Below are 18,308 nucleotides of genomic sequence, written 5' to 3' on the forward strand. Positions count from 1 at the left end.
CAAACGGTGAACTGAAAACACCAGTGGTCTCAAAATGAAAATGTATCAACTGGAATCAGACCAAACACGACAAGCTAAGATTACTTTAATATAATTCACATTTTACAGATGGAAACGTGGTACAAAAATCCATAAAAAACAAACACCGTTCAAGTATTTAGCAGCTGAGAAATGTTTTCAAGGCACTCCAGTAGGTAGGTGTTCATGTGTTCCTGGTTGCTGTCTGCATCTGTATTTTACAAATAAATAAATAATAAGTAAGCACAAAGAGTGGAATGTGGAAAACCTTCAAATGTACAAATTTGGTACAGAGACAGACGCTGATACGAAACAAAATTCATGCCTACCCTTCTTTGCGATGGTATGAGTCTTCTCAATTCTCAATCTAACAGAAGGACACTTCAAAGCAGTCTTGGCCTTTGAGAGAAAATGAGGAACAGATTATAAAGAGGATAGTAGTTTGTTTTTTTCATAATCAGGAGATTAAAAAACATTGATCATCTTGGATGAAAGTGAGAGAACAGTGAGGCAAATCTCTCTTACAGGCAGACAATCAAGCAGGCAGAGGATTTCATTTGCCACGGATCAGCCATAAACTCAAATACCAGCCATAAAAGCACTAAAATAAAAGTTTTAGTACTAGGATGTGTGTGTGTTTGTACCCTCTGATTGTTATGGAGCAATGCCCAAATTGCAGAAGCTCCCATACAGCGGGTCTCCATCACTTTACTTTCGAGGCAGGATAGCAGCACCTTCATGGCTTTGTCTGAAAGAAACAAAGACGCGCAGATCGTTATGGGGGATTCGCAACTCAATAAGACTTGAAAATGACTTTTTTTGGACACATGCTAGATGCAGGAAGTCTCTTCAGTGCCATAAAAATGAAGAAAAGACCTCAACGAGCTCCAGCTAAAAGAGAGCCCAGAAAAACACAGCTGTAAGCAACACGCTATAAAATGGAGAAAAAAAACAACAACCTTGTTCTACAATGGAAAATTCGCTCCACTCGCACTCGTCTCCAGGCGTGCAACAGCTGGAACTTATTCTATATGACATCCGTACCAGCAAAGGAGATCCACCAAAAGATAAGAGGTGGACGACGTTTGAATCAGTATATAAACATAAAGACTTTGATTCACTGTATAGGACTCTAATGAAGTCACTGTAGGGGGTTGAAAAGAAATAAATAATAATACAAATAGTTATGACATACATAAACAATTACTATGTTTAATAAAGTGCTCATCATTTTTACCCGATTCAACTACCAACGCTGTGGAAAGTCCCAAACCGACAGAGGTTTCAGATACCTGGGGAAAAACTTGCTGTTTTCTTAATGTAAACAGATTAATCACGAGGTCAAGAAAAGTTCAGGATAATTGTTTTCTAAAGTTTTACAGGGTAAACAACATGAAGCTGATCAAGTGTTTACAATGAGCGCAATCGTGCCATCTGATTTTTCCACCCGGCACATCTGGACTGATCTAATGTGTGAACTCTGAACAGAGCTGTGGAAATGGTACTCTAAGCTTTGTAAGGTTGGTCTGCTTATTTTCCAACTTACTTTGAATCAAGATTCCAAAAAGACAACGTGCTCAAACAAAGATGAAGAAGACATAATGGCGACAAGTTCTGGACCCAAACCTGGAGCATGCAGAGAGCAGGCGCCTGGTTCGGTCATTGAATTCAGCCTTGTTGCATTCAAAACACATCTGGAAAACCTGACAGACTTTTTTTTTCCTACTTCAACCACAACTCACTGAAACTTAGAGGAGAGTAACATAGCGAGAACATATTAATCACCGGATTACTGGCTGTGCATCATCTGCTTTTACAGTACAGGTCCCACAGCATTATTGCAATCAAAGTTTCCTTGAAAGTCTCAGTAGCCTCTGCTCAGTAATTTTAATAGCACATATTTTCTATTAAACGAAGGCTGTTGTAAGCTAGTCTAGACCCTGAAATTAACTTTAACTTAACAGGAAAAGAGTTTATTTCATGTGCAGTGAAGTGAACAAAGGAGAAACATTTTTTTCCTCCTCTGCTATTATCTGAGTGGCATATCTCGCAGCAACATTAGTCATAAGTCCGTAACTTATTTAATCTTGCTGATTTTCGATCAAGCAATGAGATTTTATTTTTGCTCATTTTCTCTATTGTGATTGATGGAAATCTTGCTGTATGCAAAACACAGGAAACATGATCTTTCCACAGGAAACCAGATATACGGTCACATAGTTTTTGCACCTGGTCCCACAACTCCCACCTGCAGCGTGCACTGCATGGGGGACACGATCGGTCTTTCATTCTCACAGACTTCCTTCGCTTTCATCTCTGTGTTGTAGAATCACTGATAGTCAGATCTCTGTTGTATTCAGCCCACATTTGCAAACATAAACTTAAAAGGGCTTAATATATTTTGGTAGCTTAAATTCTCAAAGCTGTTACTGATACCACTCAAGTCTCCATTCTCAATTCAGAAGCTCTGCATCACAATAATATAATATGTGCACTACACCTAGTATATACGATACTATTCATACTGTGTGTACTTTCAAATGTCACTTTCTGTTTGGTTTCAGTTTAGCAGTCCTGACAATATATCCCAGTCCAAGCGTGCCAAAGTTTGGCACGCACGAGTCTGTTTTGTTTTGATTATTTTTTTTGCACATGATGTAAAACTAAGCAAATAAACAGCGTGAGAGTATTAAATAAAGACCAGACTGTTCATTTTCAGTACATTTGATATGTTGCAAACTTTTAAAACAAAGCAATGGTAAGTGGTGTGTTTTATTTTCCCTCCTTACAATCTGAGTCAGTGAAGCCTAAGCAACTAACGTGTGGGCCCATTAAGCTTTTGCAACTCTACAGATAGGTTTGTTTAAAAAGGAAAATCTGATTTAAATTTAATGATCACTCTTTTACAAGTTTGAGGTTCAAATAATGCAAATAATGAGACCTGGACAGAGCAACTTAAAAACATGAGACCACTAAAAGAGATCCACAAGTTCATAAGAAGATGACCTGGAAAGGGTAACTCTGGGTAAACTGAAAATCGGGTATGTTTTGTTTTGCATTTTATAGTTGCAGTTAAAGAACGTTATGATGGTAGCACAGAAGTAAGAGAAACTGATCTAAGATGGCTTACTGATGCAAATGGGCTACCACCAGAAAGCACATACCTTAGGTGCACCACAAGTCCCTCTGTGGTTGATGACTTTTACGAAGAGTGAACAAAGTGACTCAGCAGGGAACATTTAGCTGCACTGAATTTTTCCCTAATCACTGACTTGCATTGTGGACACACAATGCTGACAAATCTGCTTACTGAACTTCCCCTTTTGATCTTTTATTTCTTTTTTTCATATCCCTGAGTGCGATTCCTAAATGTAATCCTTGCTTAACTTCCATACCATTGGCAATGACGTGTGACTTGTTGGCAGGGCAGAAGCAGAGGTTCTGAAGGGTGAGCAGCGCGTGCCGTCGATGTGGTGCCAAGTCTGCCAGCAGTTCCAGCGATCCGGTCAGCCTGAGGATACTTTGCTGGCCGTCCTCTGTGAATGAGAGACTGGCCAGCAGTCTCAGCCATAGGCCCAGAAGGCTCCAACCACTACTTACAGACGTGGCTTTAACACCAGCAGCCTTGGGCACCGGTACTGACAAGAAGGCTTGAAGGAAGTTATTCTGAGAATCACAGAAATGAAACAAGAGTGAACAGAGATTAAAGTTTCAGTCATAACAACAGTGAAAGAGTTTTAGAGAGGGCAAGAGCGAGATTTCCTAACATCATTTTTTAACCTTTTTCATTTTAATCTGCTACTTGTCTTGCCCACTAATTCTATGTACATAATGTCTCTTACCTTCTGCAGGAGACATCTGCAGTCACGGGACATGACTAGGTTAGCCAAGAGGGAGAAAGCCAGATTCTGGATGATGCTGTTATCTGGGGCAAGCGCTGAAGCCAGCTTCATGACAGAGTGCATCAGTGAGCTAGTGGAGGAGCTTTTAGATCCTGGTACAAGGCCAGGGCCACTGCCACAAAGAGAACTGCATGCTGGGAACAGAAGAAGGAAAATGGCTTTATTAATCTGCTCTTATTCATTTATATTTATAAGAACATTAAAATAAAACATGCTTATTCTGCCCTTTGTGGATGTCTGGATCTACATCACCACACACACACACACACACACACACACACAACAAACAGCCACACACACACACACACACACACACACACACACACACACAACACACACCACACACACACACACACACACACACACACACACACACACACACAAAATCAAATACACATAAAATCACATGCCTGTACTACACTGTGAAATCTTGTGTCTGGACTAGAATCACAACTTCTCTCGCCAATTTCAGCATTAAAAAAAGTCAAACACACATACAGTGAAACCAATTTTTTCTTGTTGTTGGAAGTACTCTCTGGTTTTTTTTTTGTTTACCTTAATGCTGGCTAGCTCGCCAGACAGCAGCACTAGTAGCTGCATAAACAGGCCTTGTCTTGCACGGCTGTCTGCCCACCACACCTAAACATCTCCACGCGGCTGCATGGAGAGCTTACTTTGGTGTAAAGACAGTCTAGCTAAATGACCAAAATGATGGAGACAAGTGGAACTTGTGCACCAATACAGAACATAACATATATGTGAAGGAAGAAGTGCTGACAGGCACAAGTTAAGAGCCAGGAAAAACAAAATATGATGAAAAAAAAGAGTCCTGAAGTAACTTTAAGCCTTTCACAGGTGAAATCGGAGAGTTTCAGAAACACTTTTGAAAAGCACTTCATTTATTTAATATTCAGTCACCACGGAAATACTCGAGTGATGACAATTAGGCTCGTTTGACTCTGGGTGGGAAGTAAATCATGTAGCTACAATTCTACTAAGAAGGCACATTCACATCAGCATAACTGACATGACTAATTGGCATGGATGTACATTACACACAAAATACAGAAATTAACAAGCTTAAGTTGAAGAGAATTCACGAGGCAGCCTGAAACTGACTGACATTTCTTGTTGGAGAAAATGACAGCTTGATGGTTTTGCTAATCCTGGATTGGAAACAGGCATATGCTGATCTTAGCCTGCGGTTATCTCAATACCTGTCAAGAAACCTGGTGTGTCATAAAACTGACAAGGGGGATCTGCTTTAATAAGTAACCGTTTCTCTGATACGAGTCAGCTGCCGATTAATTATTTTGCAGCCATGCAACATATACTTCAAAAGGAGAGATCCCTACATGTAAGTGGAGAAAAAAAAAAGATTTTCATTTGTTTTACTTTCTGTGTGTCTGAGGGAGCAAGTTTTGGGCTGCTCCAAAAATATCTGTGGAAAATATGTGTGGCACAGATGAAAACAACAATCTGACTCGAACTAGCAGCGTTAACAAAGCTTTGGATGAAGGAGGTAGACTGGAGATGAAAGGTTCAGCAGAAATGTAGCGGTCTCGGGAGACCGAGTGGTAGCCTGAGGGTGTATGGTGTAATACTGAGCCTGGCTGCATGCAGGCTGAACACAACCTGCTGTTCAGTTAACCTTTAGGGAAATACTGTGCCCGACTTCACTGCTTTCTGGTGCTTCACAGCTTGAGCTTATGGGGGGTCTAAAGCGAGGGAGTTTAGATCAGAGCGTGCACACGCACCCACTGAGGAACTGATGCCAATCAAATAGAGATATGCATACGCACGGACGCACAGATGCACACAATTTTAGAAACGTTCATAAGTGTTGCACATAACGCCCCCCCCTCCCCCCTCCACACACACACACCACCAATGATGAAACTGATTTCTAAGCCAGTCGCACACGCATGCATGCACACAAACACATCAAAGGTACCACAGGCTGTTTATCAAAGTACATTTTCCCAACCGTTTCCTTCCTATAAATCTTTCAATTTTTCCACTCAAAAAGTTTTTTTTTTTCTTTTTCTTGCACGTCTTTTTGGTTTCCACATACATGGTTCTTACATTTGCATGATGGAATACTGGTACCTCGAGCAGCACAGAGATGCTCTGTTCCTCCCCACATCATGCTCTAAAACTGGCTGCTCTGCATACAGCGAGACAGCTGTGCAGCCTGAACTCTGGATGTGACACTGTGCCTATTGTGAGTGGCAAGCAAGAAGGCACTGGGTCTTATACAGTTGAGATGCAATGCAGCTCTGTGGTTATTAGAGAGAACAATGGGACTCTCAGTGCAAATTGTGTATGACTCAGTCAGATTGCCAACTACAGACAGAGGCGATGGGCAGGCACGGGCCAGGCACAATGCCTACACAAACACACAAGCATACACACACACACACAGGCAAACATAAACACACAAACATGCAGACCTGTTGTGCAGTTGGCCGTGTAAACGCACAGAAGCTCCAGAACCGCCTCCATAGTTGCGTCGTCCAATAGGAGCCAAGGCCAAAGGGCACTGAGCGCCTGTGTTAGGTGAGCATCTGTGGCAACCACCTACAAACGCAAACAGATTTTACACACACGCGCATGATTTATACAACAGCTCCAACAAAGATGACAGTAATCAACTTAAAATGCCTCAATATTTTCCTAAGCGTGCAGGAAACGCACACAAGGCGGAGACTGATGGCAGGGTAAACACTGCAGTGGAGCCTTCATGGCTTTTTAGTCTGAGCTAACCGACAGTGACTGAAAGGCCACTTAGAAAATGAAAACCAGCTAAAAAGCCTCATAAGTAATGACATTATAGGGTGCGAGAAGCTAAACTTGCTGAGATGTTAGCTGAGCCGTGTGCATTTAGGCAAATTTCATTCACAGAACAGCGCCGGTACTCTGGGGTTGCATTAAAAACCAATTAGCAGTGGGGAATTAAAAGGTAGGCACAGAGGCTTACTTTGCATTCATCGTTGCAATAAAGAGCACTCCGCAGGATCTCCACAGTCAGCTTGACTTCCTTCAAATAGCCCTCTTCCTGATAATATGGGAAAACAAAATAATAAAGTCCAATAGGCTTCATTTTCCAAATTTAAAAACACTCTTTACCGCAGTCATTAAAAGCTTATAAGAACAGTAAGCAGACTTTCTGCTGACAAGTACAACCCATATTCATAACATTTACCCAAAAACTCATTTGTGTTCAATTCAGTTTGTTATTCTATCCAAAGGGAAAAGAAATGCTGAGATCGGAAATTTCCAGCCAGTTTGTGCTCACCTTTTTGCGGTGGGAAGCCTTGCTGGGCCGGAGTGACTCCAAGTGGAGCTGGGTATGAGTTTGCTTCAGCTGCTCCACACAGGTGTCAATTAAACCAGCTAGAACACAAGACAATCCGAGGTTCACACTCGGTTAAACTATCACCAAGATACCACGTTTCTACTGTTATCCAAGCACTTTTTAACACAATCACAAAAATCGCTCAAAAACAGGTTTGCTTCAAAGATGAACTTTTAGGGACACGGTTTAAAAAGATAGATGAACATAAAGAAACCAGAGTAAATGACAGGTGATAATCTAACTCCAGCCTGACGTTTGGGGGATTACCTTTAACTGCATAGTTTTGAGCTGTGGGGCTGCAGGCTAGCAGTGTCATCAGAGCTCTAGCTGTAAGCTTCTTTAAAGGGTCCTGAGTGGTCCTCTTCTCAAAGCTCTGGCAGCAGAAGTTGAAGCAGGACAGTGATTGCGCCGCACAGTAACACACTTTCAAATTCAAACTTTTTTACATAACATTGACCAAAAGCATGTAACTCGATTTTTTGTTCCAAAATAATTCCTAGTGAACACAAAGCTAGCTAACAACACAGCTGATTACTTTAGAGACCATCAACCCATCATACCTGTAATAAGAGCTCACACAGCTCGCTGGCTGAGGGACTATTCAGGACATCTGAGAGAGATCTGACATACTTTGAGTTAGAGGTTGTGACCTCTTGACTGCGGCTCTTTGTTTCCTCTGTGAAAACTGTACAGAGAAACTGCAGAGCCACCGTGTGAAGGAGAGGCTGCGCAAACCTCTCATTTACGCACACCGATAACGTTCCTGTAGACACACGGGGAAAATGAGAGTAAAAAAACTGCAACCCTGTGATAGCTAAATATTTGTTCATGAATGAGGTAGTAGGTGCGAGAAGTAAGCACACTAATTATTTGAATGGCACCAAGATATCGTGAACATGTAAACTCAAAACTACACGCACAAAGGCTCAGCATTATTTCACTGGACTCATCAGACTTCCCTGCTGCGCCATTAATCACACAGGAAGACAAGTAGGGGTAGTATGAGGACAGGATGCAATTATCGTATCGTAGCATCTGTTCAGGAAAGTTAATACAAATAGTAATGATGCAAAAAGCATGTTAAAAAGACAGAATTGATTTTTTTCTGCATCAGATTTAAGGCTGCACAATTACACCTAAAATGCTAATCCTGATTATTTAGTCAGTTACTGCAATCAACATAATTACACCTAATCACGGTTATCAGTCTTTTATGATGTAAGACCGCATTTCATCAAGCAAGAGCTTGTGTCTTAAACCTCAGTGGGCTGTTTAAATCAAATGGAATACATAATTTCACAATAGTATATAATTGTGCAATATGAGAAGTGATCAATATTACAATATAAAATTCTGTAGTCCAAATTGCAGTTATTACATTATTCTACCCCCCTAGTTTTGCTCGCATACTGAGCCGAGCAACCTGTGTACCTGCAAACGCTCGCCAGTGTCTCCCCAGCGCAGCACAGACAGATGGGTGCGCTGCTGAGCCGTCCCTCTTCACCAGAGTAGCCAGGAGCATAAACACGTCTACCCAGCACATACAAACCACGTCCCGGGTACCTGCGTCTGAGGAGGGAAAGGGTGAGTCACAACTTTTCTGACACAAGACAGCCACAAAGAGACACACAGAGTGCACTACAGGGCATGCTGCAAAAAGAGTGGGACCAATGTCCAAAAAGGACTTGATTTTGAAGAACTGTTTAGGTTTTGGGGGGGGGGAAAGTCACCAATGATGGCATACATACAAATTTTGGAAAACAGTCTATATCATTGTTTCCTTTAAATATAATATGATTTTCTGACCTAAACCATTAGTATCCAGCATGAGCACAGCCACCAGAGAAGACAACAGCTTCTTCAGGAAGTCCATCTGTCCAATCGGCTCCTCGCTCACTGTGACATATGACTGCAGGAGTTTTGAAAAGCTGGACAGGAACTGAAGTATGGTGACAAACTAGAAAGGAAAAATAATGTAGATATTTATTGAACAGTTAAAATTAAAAAAATAAAATAAAATCATATGATTAAAAACATGTCCAAAACAATGGTATGTTTTGAATATGAGCTTGTTTAGTATTCCACCCACACTGAAATCTGGAGATGCTCTTAGATAACCTCGTGCTGCACTCAAATGCACTGTTTTGCTTTGTTTTTTCAAACCAGCCCACAGTTTTTTGTGGTAAGATATAATAATAATAGAAATGTTAAAAACGCTGGAAAAATTTCTTTAGATGCGTCTAACGCAGTAATCCTCACCTGGCGTTTGATGTCCTCTCTCTCTCCTGGAAGGATGTTTGGCGTCTTCAGCTCAGTCAGACACTTTTCAACGGAGCCAAGAGCCACCAGACTGAAGAAGAAAATAAACATGATGGAGAAAGTGTGTGCTTGCAAGGAACCAGCTTGAGGGGGATTAAGGCTACAATTAACGCGAATTCTGTAGTCAAATATGCACACTTTTATTTAAATGGTGAAAAAAACGGTGCAGGAATGCAAGGTGTAGTTTTTGTATCTGTATTTTATGGTTTTTGTGTTTACAAGGACAAAAACTTTCTGCTTTTGTTTTTTTACAAGTCTTTCCCTTAAATGATTATTTGCTTAAAAGAGCAAACACTTAAATCAATGCTTGCTTAAGATGATAATACATCAAGGGTGGTTGAGCTGGTGTTCATGTGGACTCAGCATGTGACCTCTTACCTGGCCAGAGCTTGAAGGAGCTGGTTATGTCGGATGGCAGTGAGGGTGAAGTCTGGCAGGATGGCCAGCAGGTTGGTCAGCAGGCCGCAGTGGGCCGTCAGGAGGTCAGGCGTTACCTTGACAACGGGTTCCACGGCCAAGGGCTCGCCCTGTCGGGAGTCCTGCGAGGTAATAGAGTTGCTGGTGTCTGTGTCGCTCTGGCCTGCGAGACACATCAATAGAGGGCTAACAGACACACTTCCTGAAAAAGGGTTCACATATTGTAAATCACGTCTCTGTCTCTGGCTACCAACCACTGACCACATAATCAAAAGCAGTAAACCAAAGAAAAGCTGCACTACTTTCTCAGCTGTGTATTTAGGATGCTCACATAAACACAAAACTTGGTTTAGTTTAAGACAATCAGTAGCCATATTGAGAGCCACTGTTTCAGAAGGGAAAAAAAAGAAAGGTTTATGCTGTACTAAGAAGTAAACACACAGTTTTACTGAGGCTGTTATCCACAGACATTTCTCATTTCAGTACCTTGAGCCATCAGTCTGCTGACAGGGGTATCTTGTGTCATACTCAGTGGGGAGGGAGCCTTTGGGGAGTGTGGCCTTGAATCTCTTATCTATAATGGACAACATTAAGATGTGAGGATCCATTTAACTTTAATGCAGCGGTTCATTTATTGGTATGCATATTGCTGCGCTGACCACAGTGCTAGAGGTGGAGAGAGAGCTGGAGGGTCTGCTGGAGTTGACTGTGGGTGCTGGTGGGTTGCGTCCCGAAAGCCACAGAGAATTCTCAGAATCTACACAAGCATATAAACAAAACAACACATACAGATTACAGCAGTGTTATAAGAAAATGTAGGGGGGAAAAAAGGAAGAAAATCAATAATGAAAGTCAGTGTGGATGTGTACTGCTGGAACAAATCCACATTATCAGGCTTGAAGAGAGTAATTAAGGAAAATCAAAAGAATTAGCTTACCCGATGAGGCGCTCTCCTGAAGTCTTGGGCCACAGTGAGAGCCAACACGAGGCTGGATGTAGAAAGTGTACCTGCCACAGTAACAACTGGAGGCAGAGAGACCCACATGCTGGAAATACTGACAGTGATAGAGCAGAGCCTGCAGTGCTGGAAGACCCACCAAAGACATCCCAGACACTTCATCGCGAACACACGGGTGCTGGACGATGAGAGGGCGACAGGAGAATAGATGTTTCAGTATTTAATGCAAACATTATATTTTTATGATGCAATTATGATTCTCATTGAAATTTACAGATTAAAAACAAAGAAATCAAAGAGAGTTGAAGAAAAGGACAAAGTGAAGAGGCTGAGGGCATTCGTTAAGTTGTGACACTGATGTAAGACATTTCATTCATTTTACAAATGTCACTTCATAGCTACAGGATGACATTTTGTGTCCTAGTTTTATTTTGTTTTTGGATCTTTCTTTTCTTTTCATATAGCCCCTGCACAGCTAGGCAGCAAGTGTAACCGTTTCTGCTTTCTTTTTTTTGCACTTGGCCTGCTTTGTACTTTGCAATGTTGTGTGCATCAGATTTAGTAAACAACAAGCTTTGCTTTTATAAGATAAGAACACACGATACCTTCTTTTTTTTTTTTTTCAATTTCTGACTTACAGCTCCCTTGATGAGTAATGGCATGCTGAATTAGTTTGATGTTTTGACAGATTTAAATGTGATTTTTGGGGGGGTTTAGTGCTGGAAGCCTGCACCCTCAGTACAGCTTCAGTTCTAGCAACACCCCTGAACCCTGCAGGGCTTAACTAGAGAGGAGAGGATGGTTTGGAATGGAAAGGAGGGACAGAGAGGGGATATAAAGAGAGAAAAACCAAATGAGAGAGAAAGTGAAAACAGTTCATGGTCTATAAAAGCTTTTTAACTGGCTGGCAGATCTGCCGACCTGCCAGTGGGAGTCCTTGGCCTCCTCTGCGTTGGCAGGCATAGGCATCACCAGCAAGTTCTGCAGGATAAATGCAGCCTAGACACACAAACAATTATAAAAAAAAAAAAAAAAAAAAAAAAACAAAACACAACACACACACACACACACACACACACACACACACACACACCCACACACACACACACACACACACACACACACACACACACACAGAGTCAACTTAAACTAAATCAGCAACAGTGCCATCTGCCTTTATTTGGCTGGTAATACATTCAAGTCCAGACTCATTTTCTGACCACTCATTAGGTGAAAATGAAATTTGCTTTCCTTCCACTGAGACAAATATACTCTGCAACTCATAGTTTACCTATCACTAATCATCTCTGCATGTTCTATATATTCACCCAAGAGTCCTCAGGTTAAACCATTAGTGATAATAATCAATAACCCAGAATATTTCTGGCTTTAACAGTCAACACAGTTGCAGTTCAAACACTGTACCTCTCTGCGGACCATGCTGCTCTCCTGTTGATCCAAGAGGATGTTGAGCAATGTGCCCCACAGGCCTCCACTTATGTTCTGACAGCTGGCACACAGAGCCTGGCACCCGCTGGGCATCGAGGATAGAGCTGCACCCAAACTCAAACTGGCAAATCTCACCTGACATGAAAGAATAAACCCACGTTTGAAACGAGGAAGAGAGAACACTGAGATGAAGCTTTGTTAAAGAAAAAACAAAACAAAAACATGACATGTTAATGTTATGGTACACATCTATATCGAGTTTTATCGAATTTCCCAGAGGAACCCACCCGAGGGATTAATAAAGTTCTATCTAATCTAATCTAATGCAATAAATGTGAATTTGGTCATGGTGGTTTTTATTTTTACTATAATATCATACTGACATTTAAACTGAAAACATAGTCTTCTTTGTCAAGGGAGCCTCTTAGACTGACTTGTGTGGGAAGTCATTTTTGAGCAGTGCATTTGGTACGACTAGCTGTCATGTACTTCCTTTATGCCTGTGAGCTCTTGTGCAACTGTTACAGGATTCTTCCCCCGCCCCAGAAGCCAAACATCTAAAGCTTTATTTTAAAAACAGACAGGGTTTACAAAAAATGAAGGTGAAAAATCAAATGTAAACTCAACTCCTTTACTCTCTTACAGCAAATTCATATATTGAAGTATAAACACTAAATAAACATAGCCCAAAAAGTAAGGACATTTGTGTTTGGTTGATTATTTCGTTGTTGTAACAGTGCTACTTGGCAATAAATTACATAGTTGTCCAATAAACAACACCAATTAAGAGTCAGTAACAGAATAAGCTGTTTGGAAAGTTTTTATTGGGCATAACGCTGCTGCTCAAACCACAAATGCATTTTCCGTACCATTTAAAGCGACATAAACACGCCTTCCAACAATATTAGGATTTATTTCCAACAAACAAATAATCAACCGAACACAGTAAACATAGTTTTCGTGTTATGTTTGCATATAAAAGTGGTGCTCATTACCTCTTGATCTCGGTCCACCCATAACGGGATCAACCATGCTAAACCCAGCTGAGAGGAACTGGCTTCCTCGGCAGCTGCTTCATTCCCCAAAGACCACTGTGGAATCATGTCCTAGTGCAGGAAAAAAAAAACACTTCAGTTTTACTCCAACGTCTTTTAATAATTTGCAGAAAAGTGTTCACTAACTATAAACACAGTAGGATCTCAATTCTAGAGCATGTTTTCTGCTGTATACTGCAGTATGTTGACACTTGCCTTGTCCTTGTTTTCAGACATCATCTCATGAGACAAGTGAAGCAAGCAGATGACTGCATTCTTGGTAACACCTTTCCCCATGAATGACAAGGAGTTGCCACCCCACTCAACATAAAATGAGGATATCACCTGGGTAGATAACAGAATATATTGGAAATATTATATCCTTATGTGCCAATTAAGACTATGACACTATCTATCTATCTATCTATCTAAAAAGACATAGATACAGTGCAGAGGTCGTTCATATTTGGTATGTAGTTGTTATCCAATGCTACACCTACTTTCAGTGTGAACACCAAAGGCACAGTCAGTTGAGCAAACAGAGTAGTTGCTTCTGTGTTAATGCGAACTGTATGCTTGTCATGCAGCCCAATGCATCCAAATGAAAATTAAATACAGCTGAGACTAATTATTTTTTGCTTTGGTGTGCCATCAGGATGTGTGGTTGCACATATGAGCAGATGAAGAGAGAGAGGAGCCCAAGGCTTGCTGAGATTTGGGCCTCTACTTTGCCAGGAGGAGGTGGGGGAGGAGTCAACGAGGTGATCTATAGCAGGTGAGAGGCGGGCGAAAAGGTTAAAAAGCCGACGATGAAAGAGGACGATATCGGAATCTGAGAGACCGAAGCTGCCATTACAAATCCTAACTGCAAAAGCAAATTAACCTTCAGTCTCCATTAAATGTTAATTTATGTCAATAAAAGCTGCCCCCCAAATAACAAACAAAAGGCTGTTTCCGTGTAAACAGAGCTGTCTGTTCCTTGGGGGTCTTCATTTCAAAGCAAAACTAAATGTGGACACCTCTGTGCTCTGGACTGCTGTGCAAGCTGGTCTACACTGAGTTACGCTATTGTTTTATGGACCGTTGAACAGCTGAACAGATGGAATAGGCAAGGTTGATTAATCTCATCAGCATCTTCACAGTGTGGCGTGTCTAATCAATGAATGTTTTTTACCTTTTGTTATTCATGTCCCGTAACCACATTTTTGCTTAATTTTAATTAATTCCACAGAAAGTACTCTGTTTGCCTTTTTCTTCATTTCTGTAGGCATTCTCGTATCTGATGAGAGGGGAAAAGCTTCGGCACTTGCCAATGCAGTGCACGAGCATATGCGCACACACTGTGCAGACAAAGAACTTGACACTCATGCCACATGCAAATACAAACTGATGGACAAACACATACCTCTAATAACCCACTGAGATACTTGGAGCAAAGGGAGCTGGGCTCCAGGTCAGGGCAGTGGGAGCTCCAGCCAGGCTGGGCAGTCACGCTGATCATGCCCTGCAGTGTCCTCTCCAGGCTGGGAAGGCCATAAAAACGCGGTGCATCAGACACCCGCAGGCTCTGAAGCAAACGGACGGCCAGCTGGCTCTTGAAGGGGCCGGCTAATGCCAAACATAGCCTGGACAGACAGGAAAGGAGAGAACGAGAAAGACAGAAGCGAGCAAATCAGACAGAAAAAGGCAAAAAAGGCAGAAAAAGAGCGATAAAGACTGAATTATTTATACCTAGCACTACAAAAAGGTATTTTGTGTAAAATATGGCTGAATGTTTTGGTAAGGCAAAAAATGTCTCAGCTGTAGTGGAGAAAAAGTATTTGATATGTTAGAAGCAGATAAATCTCAATGATACGCATCACATTATAAATGTAAAAAGGAAAAAAAACATCGAACCTGTCCAATGTAATTACAAAGTTGTGTTTTACTTAAAAGTTCAAATTATTTAATCTAAAAAAAAAAAAAAAGAACCACTGGCTGTCATATGTGACTTCACCAAAGGAAGCCACAAGTGTGTCTGTGAAAACCTACCTGTCAGTGGTGTGTGATAGGCAGCGGAGTAAGGTGTTAAAGAAGTGGGTGAGCTCTCTCTGCAGTCTTTGGCTCACATGGTTCTTCACTTCTTGATGCTCCCCTGTGCTCTGAGTTGAGGTCTGGTTCTCCACACCAAGCAGCAAATTCAGCAGAGACACAGCATCCTGGAGGATATGGATACTGTTGAATTGTACGTAATTATTTTAAATTCACCCCCATAATTTGTGCATTCCTAGCTAGTAGTGTTGAGTGTATTTACTTTAGTTATAGAGGTTTTAAACTGAAGGGAGAAAAGAAAAACTGACTTATGGAGTATTATGGAGAGAAGGGCGAGAAGTGTATGCAAGCAACCACCTCCTTCTCTCCCTAAAAAACCTGCCTCTGCAATGCCAAACAGCAGAATTTCATACTGAGCAGTGCACACAGAGTGGGTAGTTAATCCAAGTCTATGAAGTGACAGATGTTCCTGAAACAGCTCAGTAATTACAGAAAAAGTCAGAGCAGCACTGCTCACCCCTGCCAGGCATTCAGTGTGAGTCTTCGTTAGCTGCCAGGGGAGGAATTATTGTTTACACACACATTAATGAGAAAGCCAAGGTGAAACTGATTAAATCCTAAAAGCAGCACTGGAAAAAGTGAGATGATTTTTCTGTTAAGGTATAAAAATTAAAAAAAACTATGAATGTGACTTTGTTTTAAGGAAATAATCTCTGCCACAGGCCTGAGGTAGAAAGCTACGAAACTATTTTCAGTTATGAAAAAGTAATATGGTTGTGCGACGGTGTGTGTGTGTTTGTGTGTGAGTGATTTATCCATGCTTTGATTGCATATTTATAGCTTTCTGCTTCTAACCAGATTACCAGCTAATGGGAACACATACACACATATTTTAATGGTACTAACAAGGTGAGCTATGGTGTGACACATAAATAAGATGAGTAAGGTATGTATGGATAAGATGGCCACTAGTTTAATGGGAAACTAGAGTGCTCAATGAATCCATAACTAAACAATGTGTACACGCTGTGCCAAAAAACTAGGAACTAACTAAAGGAAAATGGCTGGACATTAGTAAGATAAGATAAGATACCTTTATTAGTCCCACAAGGGGAAATTTCATGTTAAGGCTGCCGACCTATTGCACGCAATGGCGGCGCCATCTTACCCTCCGACCATACATACATTACACAAAACATCACATGGGGAAGACAGGTCAGAGAGGTATAACAATGGAAAATGCACCACATGAGGAAAGATAAGGAGAAAAAAAAACTCCCCCCAGACTGAGCCTCTAATACACCAGAGAAACACACAACAAGCAACAGGGATGGGTAAAGGGTGAGAGACAGCCAATGTAGACAGTACATCCGGGCCTGCAGCTGCGCTGGTCTCCTTGATCCACCGTCAGCATCGGAAGGGAATAAGCGTCGAAGGCGTGTGGGGGGGGGAGTGTACATTGCATGTGTATATATGTCTGTGTAAGCGTGTGCGTGTCCACAGTTCAGCTGAGACAGTGTCCTTAGCCCTGCCAGGCTAAGTAAACAGTAATCACTACAAACTCTGTGTAGCTGTCTGTGTTTGAACCATGCTAAACAGCATAGCTCCTGTTAAATAAAATGAAACTATAATGATTTTTTTAAAGTGAGGTTTTTCTTTCACACATGTCATGATGTGTACCTGGTTGAGAAGCAGCTCCAGTATCCAGCGCAGGTCCTCGTCCTCTGAGTCGGCCGCAAATTCAGTGTGAATCTGCGTGAAGTAGGCATTCAAAAATGCAATGATGCCCACCAGCAACCTTTCATCCTCAACACAGGCTGGGCGCACCTGGAGAAACCTGCAGGGAGGAAGAGGAGGAGAAAGAGACAACATTAGAAGAAAAACATGGTTGAGAAGGATAATAACATTGATTGAATAACACTGATCAGATCAGAGAAATAACTGACATATATGAGTGTGTGTTTATGGAGACTTATTCCAAAATGTCTTCATTGTTACTGAAGTATTACATTTCATTCATCACTTTTTAGTACCTTGTTGCGTCCTCCTTTTGTCTTCAGACCTACTTTAATTCTCCTTCTTCTTCGTGGCACAAATTTATCAAGGTGCTGGAACCATTCCTCAGAGATTTTGGTCCATACTGACATGCTACCATTACACAGCTACTGCAGATTTGTTGGCCTCACCAGCAATGACCCTCAGGTAGGCTGTGGTGTTTAAATTATGCTCAGCTGGTACTAAGTGACCCATAGTGTGCCAAGAAAAAAAGATATGCTTTACACTATTACACCACCAGCAACCTGAACACTTCAGCCATATCTGTGTGACTAAATGCACTGGATTACCATCATGTGATTGGCTGATTAGATATTTGCGTTCATAAGCAGATGAACACGTGTACCTAATAAAGTGGCAGATGAGTGTCTATGTCTCACTCAGTTTTGCTAAATACCCATTTCCAAAAAAACTGAGAACCTGTGTAAATATAAATAAACACAATGCTTCCAGCTTATTCAGATCCTAAATTAAGGGAGAATAGTTCAAAAAACATTTATACAATGTTGAAAAAATACATGTTTATTTTGAATTTGATGTCACCCACTCATTCGGCTAAGCTTATATCTGTATTGCATCACCATTTCTTTCAACAACACTCTGTAGGTGTTTAGGAATTGAGGACACCAGTTGCTGTAGTTCTGAGAGCACAATGTTTTTCCATTTTTGCATTCTTAGGGTTTGAGCAGACTAACATTTCAGGGCTTTCTTTGTCATATTTTCGGTTTCATAATGTGCCAAATGTGTTGAATGGATGACAAGTCTGA

General features: G+C 41.3%; 1 protein-coding gene across 2 annotated transcripts in view; it reads right to left on the bottom strand.

The window, feature by feature from the left end:
* Nucleotides 1-55: 55 nt before the first annotated feature.
* The window catches only part of rttn (rotatin), a 34,053-nt gene continuing 15,800 nt past the window's right edge, over nt 56-18,308 (bottom strand). Inside the window, exons 26-49 of one of the 2 annotated variants that reach the window (XM_042226568.1) lie at nt 17,167-17,323; nt 15,487-15,653; nt 14,861-15,080; nt 13,672-13,800; nt 13,417-13,527; nt 12,398-12,556; nt 11,894-11,971; nt 10,952-11,150; nt 10,674-10,771; nt 10,501-10,588; nt 9,976-10,177; nt 9,538-9,628; nt 9,085-9,235; nt 8,710-8,847; nt 7,839-8,041; nt 7,546-7,651; nt 7,219-7,316; nt 6,901-6,978; nt 6,374-6,500; nt 3,861-4,054; nt 3,414-3,684; nt 663-766; nt 348-417; nt 56-229 (exon numbers count right to left, since the gene is read on the bottom strand). In XM_042226568.1, coding sequence (XP_042082502.1) covers nt 150-229; nt 348-417; nt 663-766; nt 3,414-3,684; nt 3,861-4,054; nt 6,374-6,500; nt 6,901-6,978; nt 7,219-7,316; nt 7,546-7,651; nt 7,839-8,041; nt 8,710-8,847; nt 9,085-9,235; nt 9,538-9,628; nt 9,976-10,177; nt 10,501-10,588; nt 10,674-10,771; nt 10,952-11,150; nt 11,894-11,971; nt 12,398-12,556; nt 13,417-13,527; nt 13,672-13,800; nt 14,861-15,080; nt 15,487-15,653; nt 17,167-17,323 — 3,319 coding nt within the window. In that variant the 3' untranslated portion in view covers nt 56-149. Of the gene's footprint in view, nt 230-347; nt 418-662; nt 767-3,413; nt 3,685-3,860; nt 4,055-6,373; nt 6,501-6,900; nt 6,979-7,218; nt 7,317-7,545; nt 7,652-7,838; nt 8,042-8,114; nt 8,314-8,709; nt 8,848-9,084; nt 9,236-9,537; nt 9,629-9,975; nt 10,178-10,500; nt 10,589-10,673; nt 10,772-10,951; nt 11,151-11,893; nt 11,972-12,397; nt 12,557-13,416; nt 13,528-13,671; nt 13,801-14,860; nt 15,081-15,486; nt 15,654-17,166; nt 17,324-18,308 lie in introns of those variants that run through there. The other variant, XM_042226590.1, reaches the window with a different exon arrangement.

Source organism: Haplochromis burtoni, unplaced genomic scaffold, assembly GCF_018398535.1.
Source record: "Haplochromis burtoni strain Fernald_Lab_line unplaced genomic scaffold, NCSU_Asbu1 Contig_1, whole genome shotgun sequence".
NCBI lineage: Eukaryota > Metazoa > Chordata > Actinopteri > Cichliformes > Cichlidae > Haplochromis > Haplochromis burtoni.